This window comes from Denticeps clupeoides, chromosome 10, assembly GCF_900700375.1.
Source record: "Denticeps clupeoides chromosome 10, fDenClu1.1, whole genome shotgun sequence".
In the NCBI taxonomy this organism is placed as follows: Eukaryota; Metazoa; Chordata; class Actinopteri; order Clupeiformes; family Denticipitidae; genus Denticeps; species Denticeps clupeoides.
Window position 1 is genome coordinate 14,451,690 of NC_041716.1, and position 9,337 is coordinate 14,461,026.

The window sequence follows — 9,337 nt, forward strand, 5'->3', positions numbered from 1 at the left end:
TATGTCATTATCTTGTCCTTATGCCCGAAAAAGAAAAAAAAAACAACATTTTAAACACACTTGCAGTGCAGTTATCCTGTAGATTCTAAAAAGAACCTTTAACAATTGAGATGCATTCCGAAAGGGGCCAGAAATCGAAGTCTAAACAACAAAGAGGAGAGGCAGCAGCGTGCACATCTACCCACGGCCAACATATGTGGTTTCAGAGGTGAATGTAAATAAGTGTAGCATTGCTGAAGAAAAAGGACCTTACATTCTGATGAAAGTCTGAGGGACCAAAAAGAACATGACATTTTTTCAGACCACAAAGAGCTACAAAATGTAGCTCAATATGGAAACAGTCTTTGGGATCATGTGTGAATCAACTAAATGCTTCTGACCCTATTCCAGAGTGGCATTGTGACATTTGTAAAAAGCACACTATCCTTTGGGCCAGTGGTGGCCTGGCGGTTAAGGAAGCGGCCCCGTAATCCACTGAGGTGCCACTGAGCAAAGCACCGTCCACACACACTGCTCCCCAGGCGCCTGTCATGGCTGCCCACTGCTCACCAAGGGTAATGGTTAAAAGCAGAGGACACATTTTGTCACCCTGAGCTGTGCTGCAGTGTTTCACAATGACAATCACTTCACTTTCATTTTCACTCTGTCCTTCAGAGAGAGCAATCACAAGAAAATCTCAAAAACATTTTTTATTATTACTTAATCTTACATCAATACAGGAACATTTAGAAGCAATTAAAAGAAATATTTTCTGAAGATATCAAAAATATAAATAGCATCATAAGAAAATTAATGCTGACCTTGGAAGTGAGGATTTTTTCTCAGATAAGAGAGGAAAAATATAGTCCTGTAATTCATTAATGCACAACTTTAACTGGTAATCTGGATTTGAATTGTTCTGGATTTAATTTGGGTGTAACAGCGAGCAGACGTGGATGTGGTAAACTAACTGAGCAATTTCAAACCAATCATTAACTAACATGACAGTATTATTTATGTTTATGATGACAAGTGAGACACACAGAGAGGTAAAGCACGCTGGATAGGTGGAAAACATTCTGCTACATATCATGTTTCTGGACAGTTTTCTGAAAGGTTCTTAGTGCAAAGATTTGTGCTGCAGTAGAGAGCGCTGGTTTTTGGGTCAGAGGGGGAAAAGAAAAAAACATCAGTTTGCACATTAAGAACATGGGATGCTTCTAAAATATCTAATTTCCATGTCTTTCATTGATCTCATTCCAAATAAGATAAAGCAATTGCAGATAGAAACTGCGGATATTAAGATAGTAAATTACATTATTAGCAAAAAAAATTCTGTAATGCAATTCAGACTTCATGTATTAACCTTTCTTTACTAATTATGCTGGAAGAGCATCAGCTCTACATAAAACCCCAAACAAAGTTCAATGGTGACATTTAATATGAATGTGATACGATATTTCCAGGCTGTATACGATACGATATTTCCAGGCTGATATTTCCATTACATATCCATTACATTACTGTTCCGTTACTGAACCCTCTTTAGCAGAAAGAACTGTGATTATGTGGATTTGAGGTGAACTTTGGGGTGTCATGTCACCTGTGAATGCCAATGCCTGAAATATCACCCCATTTCGATGTAAAAAAGGGAAACGGAAACTGTCATTCAATCAAAAATGGTTAACATGAGACAGAGTTAGAGTTTAGGGGTAATCGAATTATTCAGTATAATTTTGTCAGCTGTGTCCAGTAATATTTCCCACACTATTTCTTGAAATCATCTGCACATTCAGAAATGCTCTTCTTCTGTTCTATTCTAGGATCACCTCTTACTTTAATGCTTTAATTAAATCTTTGGCGAAACGTTCGATAGACAGAGGAGAGGAGCCCATTCTGTTATCTCTCCTATAAAGTGCGAAGGACAGACGGAAGGAGAGCTTTCACCACACCAACACTGCAGGCTCACATCTTCGGCAGAAAGGTGTACTTGTGCATAAACTGTGCTCTGCAACAGGGGCGTGAATCAAGAAGACACTGGTTTAATTGTCATGTTAAAAAGATTTGAGTCTTAAGGCTTGGTACAGTGAGAGAAACACCAACTTTGGTGCAGAATCCTTGAAAAGTTTTGCATCATTCAACCTTCGTTTGTCCAGTCGATAGCGGAAAAGATTTTAGTTCCTTTTTTTTTCCCCCACGTGATCCCTAAACGCCATGGGGCAAGGTCAGACATATTATTCTCAGTCTTCTGCATGTAAAATGTCCCCTACACCCTGGTTTCAGAGATGCTCTCCTGGCCGTGGAAGCTGGACGTCCCTTTTCTCAGTCGTCTGCCTCCTCCTCGTCCGTCTTGTTGGCTTTGCTCCAGCGTTGGAAACAGTGGACAGTGGAGGCCAGGAAAAAACTGGCCATGATGGCCACCACTGAAACCGAGATGCCAGAGAAGATGACGATGAGATAGTCGGTCAGGCTGAGCGCCCCGCGACATTCTCGAAAGCTATCCTCAGAGAGCACGCTCAGCGTCACCTGCCGACCAACCACAGGGAGGGAGCACTCCATCCCCTCCAGACCTGGGTGGAGGAAAAGGATAGGTCAGAGGTCAAGACATAGTTCTCCAATACACTGTTAAATGAATTGAATTGCTGAGTTGCAAGATGAACTCAGATGATTAAAGTTTCTAATTAGGGAACTTATTTACTGAAGGGTCTGAGGAGCTGATCTAAACGTTCTACCAAAACCTTGCACATGCACCAAAACCTCTGCAGATAGATTTGGGGATCCAGGCAAGTCTTTTATTTCTTATGCAACTCATCATTTGGGGGTGTTTGGCCTAGCGGGCAAAGAAACAGACCCGTGATTGGAAGGTTGCCAGTTCAAATCCCCAAATCGCTAAGGTGCCACTGAGCAAAGTACCGTCCCCCCACACTGCTCCCCGGGCACCCGTCATGGCTGCCCACTGCTCTAAATCATGCTTTAATTGTTGCACATTGTATATGAATATTTAAGCACAATGAATGAATCACTAAACCGAGTTTCATTTCTTATAAATGTATTTGCATCTTAACGAAATCCTTGAATATTATACTTTATTTTACAACGTGTATTTAAACAATTTATATACTATTTAAACTGTAGTGGATACTTTACTTCAGTCCCATTCTCATCAATGCCTCATGTAGTTTAAAGGGTCAAATGTCCTTGTAGATGAGGTTTACCTCAAGAAAAATTATATTATCATTAGAAATGTAATATTAACACCTACACCAAATACCACAGACCTCACAAGGTTCAAAGAGTTTATGATTCAACTACCAGCTGTTACTTTAAATGTCTTTAATATAATGTTTGCTGTTCTTCTGTTACCGAGTAAGACAAGGCATGTCAGTCTAGATGTTCCTGAAATCAACCCGGTCTCAGATGGCGCACCTGGACCGGAGCCAGACTCCCATTGCTGAAGCCTGGGTAGAGATGAAGCCCAGCTCGCTGAACATTCATGCGATTTGACGCGTATCTCGTAAGGTCAGGTCAAAAATGAGATTCGGGTGCTGAAGCAGACTACATGCGGAAAACATGGTGATTTCGTTACATATAATAAGATTTCTCAGTCTAATATCAAAGAGACTGACTGTCAGACTATTTCTGGTGTAATTCAGAGTGCTGCATTGTTGGTGTAAGCAGGCCATTTACGCCTTGGGAGGTGGTAACGTATAGTATCTGAACCCTGGTTTATGTGTCAGTGCATGCTATTTACACCACGGTGTATATTTCACTGTACTGTACTTACACACATTGGGGACAGTAACTTTTACTACTCACCATGTGGCTGCGAAATTCAAAAAAGTAGATTTTTGCAGTAGAATAATAAAAGCATTCCGAAGACCTGTTTTTGCCACCACGCCATACATGTTTTTTAAACCGTGTGGTAAGAAAACCCGACATCCTGATAAGTCGGGTGTCTGTGTGCTCAACCATTTAATGCAAATTTAATGCAAAATGTGTTTTTTCACAGTTTTCCTAAATTGGTCCCGGATTGTGGCCGACCCGAAAGCCCACGAAGCAACAAACATGTCTCTGTTTTTCTGTGTATTCCCTGGTTTTCCCTGGTTTTACGGGTTTTCCTCACTCCCGTTGGCAGCAACGGCATGTCCAATATGTCGAAATGTGACAACGTGGTGGTGCAGTGGTGGCCTAGTGGTTAAGGAAGCGGCCCCGTAATCAGAAGGTTGCCGGTTCGAATCCTGATCTGCCAAGGTACCACTGAGGTGCCACTGAGCAAAGCACCGTCCCCACACACTGCTCCCCGGGCGCCTGTCATGGCTGCCCACTGCTCACTCAGGATGATGGGTTAAATGCAGAGGACAAATTTCACTGTGTGCACTGTGTGCTGTGAATCACTTGGTGGGGAGGGTTGGTGGAATGTTACTCGTACCTGTCTTCAAATCTTGAGACCCCTGCAGACATTTATTTGTGTTAAACACAAACAAGGCAATAACATCATCATGCAATGCAAATTGCGCCTGCCCCGTCAGACAGAGGTGCCTTCTATTAAAACTTCCACATGATATGTGTCAAAGCATGTGGTGGTAAGTAAGTAAAGTAGCCTGTATATGCGTTTTTTTTATCCCAAACATTCAAGAGCATTCAAACAAGAGCTTTTACAGACTAATGCTGTAGTATTCAGTGGGCCGGGGAGCCAGATTTAATTTCTTATATCAGCAGTCAGTGTGCTCATTTGTCAGTTAATTATATGATTTAAGTTTGCTAAAGAAAAAACACATTTTGTTCTTAAGAAATTGTTGAACAGTTTTGGATTCTTTGATTTTGGCTTTATTTTCTCTTTTTTATTGTAATGTTTGAGTTGGACCATTCGGCACTTTTCTGACCAACTGTGCTTAAAGGTCCCATGACATGACAATTTTCACATTGTAATATTTAATGTTAATATGAGTTCCCCTAGCCTGTCTATGGTTTGGAAGTTGCTAGAAATGGCGATATGTATAAAGAGTTTTTCTGACATGACCTTCCTGTCTGTGGCAAACATTCTGGTTGGTCAATGGTGTTGATGATGTCATTTCCGCGAATGCCCGCACAACTTCTATAGGCCACTCTCCTCCTCATTATAATTTAAAGTGACACACACTGAAACGCCGTATCCTGGGCAAATCCCCTTCTGGGACTGGATCAAAGTGGCTGTAATGCTGCACCAAGGCTGAATTTTGGAAAGAGACTTCAGATACAGTTTTAGGAGATCACTAAGACCGATATAAAAGCAAGAAAGACATTTCATGTCATTGGACCTTTAAAATGTTTTACGGGGTGGTCTGAACTGTACCTCCTGACAGTTGAATAAAACAACTAGTGCTGGACTGGATTTATGACAAGTCTTTTTTTTTACATCAAGTAATTGAAAGTAACTAAGTAACTTTTCTTCAAAGTACATTATAATTTAAGTGGGTTTTTTTGTACTTTTACTCAAGTAAATTTTTAGGTGTGTACTTTTAGTTTTACTTGAGTAGAATTTAAGCAAAGTAGATACTTTTAAAGATAACATTTTCAGTACTTTTTCCACCTCTGGTGGTGACATTACTGCTCTTCTGTTTATTATCTGTCATGACCACACAGCTATACTGGAAGCCTTTTCTTACCCTGCTCTCATGCTCAGTGCACCAGACCAGAATCAGCAAGCCCCTCTGAAATTCAGAATTTCCGTCTTCGTGAGTGTTTTTATTTGGTTCGTTTTTTTTTTTAATAGGCTCGAGCCGTCGCAGCTTGTACCTGGGAGCGAAATAGAACCTGTCACACAATTTACAATGAACTGCAGGTCCCTGTGGGGATCAGATGGCATGGAGGTCACAGTGGGATGCTTGTGCTTTAATGAAAGGCCCCACAGACAGCGTGGAGGTCTTAAAAACCAAAGCCGTGAGTTGCGCACGCACACTTCTTATTACTGTCACTTCTGCAGTCTTTTTCGGCTGGTGTGGTTTACCGCGTGCTTACGTAACTTTAATAAAAAAGATGTGGGTTGGGATCCGTTCTTTTTTTTTTTTTTTTGCCAGTGCTGTTCGAGGCAAAGATTCATTTGATTCTTTTGTTGTACCGCCCCCATTTTTTCTGCTTTCTGCCTTGGCTTTCATGGAAGCTGAATTTAATCAGCTTTTGCCAGTGCGTGGTCACCGGACAGCAGATGACAGATTTATGTCAGGGAACATCCCTGACATGATAACGCTGCACGCGGCCTCGGGACGTAGGGCAATCATACGCCCATCCCATCATTTAGCGCTAGGCGGAGGTGAAACCGTACAACAACAAACGGAAATGGCAGGTGAAGCCACCGACTTGTGGCCGAAGAGTCGGTCTGAAGATGATGAAGTCTGACGTGTTAGACGTCTTGGGGTGTTTGTGTCATCGCGTTCAGTCAGAGGGACCCCCACGTTGCACTGTGCGGTGTGATAAAAGGCCAGAGCGACACCATTTTAACATCGTTCTTCTGGAATAATGAGATCTCCCCTCTCAGAGCCTGTCTGCGTTTGCCCCTCCGTCATTGGTAGAGGTCTGGCACCGTCATTGTCATCATCGGTGGCCTGTCTCTGCGTGGGTGAGTCACTCAGACCAGAAGGGCTTTTCCACATGTTGGAGAATCAGTGACCTCAGCTCCCTTTGTTGTTTTGTCACGTGGACGCGGGCGCCCCCTCTCCAACCCTCCACACCGCAGACACGACGAAGCACGCGGCAGAGACAACAGGAAGCGACATGCGCCGATACAAAACCTACTAAATTATATACACTGCAATATATCCTTCACGCTCCCTGTACCTTTTACTCCTCTGAGTCATTTTTTTGTGTGTTTATGCCCCATTTCTTGGTCCTGTATGTGTTTGTGTGTGTCTGTGTATATCATTTGCGGATGTATATTTTGGATTGACATGTTATATGTCAGCAGTCTGTGTTCTGTGGATTTTCTTTCAAATGGTGATTTGCACGATCGCTTCTCATCTCTATATATTTATGGCAGTGAAGGTCTCTGGTCTCCTGGATTCCATGCAAACAGAGCTTACGTTTCACTGCACGGGTGATCTTTAGCGAAACACGCACGAGGCGAATATCTTGCTAGGTGTTCTGTCAGCGGCATCTTCACTGCTGAATGCGTAACATATCAGGCCGGCCCTCTTATGCATGTCCTCAGACGTAGCAGGTAAGCCCCCATCGCCATGCCACTCTTTCTGAGGCCCGAACACGCGCCCGTCTTGGCCTCCTACTACCCTGCCACTCGCCTTCGCTTTCTCCCTGATGGAACGCGGTAACGGTGATCTGAGTGGAGGCTGGACGGTTGCCTACACAGTCGTGCTATTATTAGCGAAGCGAAAACAGACCACCGTTTTAGGTGAACATGGGTTCATCCTGGTAACCGCGGGAACTGCGGCAGACTTCAGCCCAAGCGCTTCTTCATGAAATCACTGTCATTTGAATAATGAACGCTACAATTTCAATGAAAATACAACATTTATGGGCAAACATCAAACTTGTTTTTCTTAAATCCTGACCTTACACTAGTGAACAAGCCCCACGCGTGTGATGGGGATTTAGAGAAAACATTATTAGGGGGATGTGGCCGCTCAAGGGAAATTTACTATGTGCACGATATCCATTTAATACACACAACGTGCGGTAATTAATTAATCACGCCGCTTGTGGACGTGCTGATGTGGCACCACCGGTATGCATATGCTTCATGAATTATGAAAATCTGGGCATATTGTCTGCGCTGCACAGATGAGCAGAGACCCTTTGTAAAACGGCATGCATTATTCAAGCGTCTTCCACAACACGCTGCAATGTGCCAAGTCTCAAGCCAGCGTCTTTCCGGAGGTTTTGTCTAATGAGTGTCAGCGTGGCACCCAAGTAATGGCTTTACCGCGGGGTGGCACGCAGCCTGCTCAGGGAACAGTCACACGGCTGCGGGGGGAATGGCTTTGAAATATTTTGTCTCACGTTGCATTTTGGTCCAAATTCTTATTGCTGGTTCCCATCGGACGGCTTCTCACGCGCGAGCCAGAGTGCAGGCTGAACATCCGAGCTGGCAGCGAGCGACCCATCTGCGCCCCTGAGCCCAGAGCACAGAACCCGAACAGAAATGCGTCTAAGCCGCTTACCAGTCGGAAGCTTGTGCTGGTTTTCCGTCAGCCAGGAGAACAGTTTGGCAAAATGGCAGTTGCACACCCAGGGGTTCCCCTCCAGCCTCAACGTCCGCAAGGAGGGCAGCTGGCTCAGCACCCCAACATCCAGCCCCGACAGGGCGTTCCTCTCCAGCTCCAGCTCACGGAGGGAGGTCAGGCCCAGGAAGGCATCCCTGCCGACGGTGCTGAGGTGTGGGTTGTTGCCCAGGCGCAGTTTGATCAAGCTGCGGGACTCCCCGAACGTCCCCGAGGCAATTTCGGTCAGGTTGTTGCTGCCCAGGTCCAGATAGACCAGCCTGGAAGAGGTACTAAGCGTCCCTGGCTCCAGTCTGGACAGGGAATTGTTCCGCAGGTCCAGGTAGACCAGGTCGCTGTAGAGTACCAGGAAGTCCGAGGGGATCCATGGAATCCAGTTATTGGACAGCAGCAACCTTCGGACATCCAGTGGGATGGGGTCGGGGAGGCGGATCAGGCCCTTGCCGGTGCAGTCCACCGTGTGCTGGTCTGGACAGAGGCAGCTGGAAGGGCAGCCGTGTCCCCTGGTCACCAGCGCGGAGGACAGCAAGGCGAATAGAGGCTGGAACCAGCGCAGCATTGTGGAACAACATTGTCGAGAAGGTGAGAGGAGAAGGGAGAAGAGGCAGATTAAGGACGGGAGGAGCTGGCCGGAAGGAAGGGCAGGGGGCAGGGGTTATGGCCAAAGGGCAGGAGATCGGGGAAGGGGAGGTGGGGAGCAAGAGGAAGAAATGGAATCAGTGTCCGTGGCCCCCGCATCTTTTTTCCTCTTCGATAAGAATCTAAAGAGGCTCGGGCATCGAGCGGCGAGGGAGACGCTGGACACGCTTTTCCAGGAGATCATGTAGCCGCCTGCGTGGATCGAGTAGCAGCCTGCTGGCTCTGAGAAAGCAAGAGGAGGAGAGATGACGATTGACAGAGAGAGAAAGAGAGAGAGAGAGAAAGGGGAGGGTGTAGGATTGGGAATGGGCGAGAGAGAGATGAGAAAAATGAACTGGAGAGAGAGGGGAATGGGAGGGGGAATAGCCGAGAGGTAAATAGAAACAAGCAAACCAGAGTGAGGGAGATGAGGGGGAGTGGTGGAGGGGGGCATACGGGGGGAGGCTCTGATTGGCTGGGTTCTGGGTTAAGGCACACGCTCAGTCGGACGGCTTCTGAAGAGCCAAGCT

At 45.4% G+C, this 9,337-nt stretch overlaps 1 protein-coding gene across 1 annotated transcript; it reads right to left on the minus strand.

The window, feature by feature from the left end:
* Positions 1 to 805: 805 nt before the first annotated feature.
* lrrc38a (leucine rich repeat containing 38a) lies at positions 806 to 9,111 on the minus strand. Its single transcript, XM_028992497.1, has 2 exons — positions 8,130 to 9,111; positions 806 to 2,549 (listed from the first exon to the last, which is right to left on the minus strand). Exons 1-2 carry the CDS (start codon positions 8,746 to 8,748, stop codon positions 2,302 to 2,304), a joined length of 867 nt encoding a protein of 288 aa, XP_028848330.1. The 5' UTR covers positions 8,749 to 9,111; the 3' UTR covers positions 806 to 2,301.
* Positions 9,112 to 9,337: the final 226 nt, after the last annotated feature.

What these genes read in the sequence shown, in the direction of transcription:
- lrrc38a (XM_028992497.1), bottom strand. Translation starts at nt 8,748, where the DNA reads ATGCTGCGCTGGTTCCAGCCTCTATTCGCCTTGCTGTCCTCCGCGCTG. An exon ending in CCAGCACAAGCTTCCGACTG is followed by an intron (nt 2,550 to 8,129) that starts GTAAGCGGCTTA and finishes TCCTCCACCCAG; the next exon opens with GTCTGGAGGGGATGGAGTGC.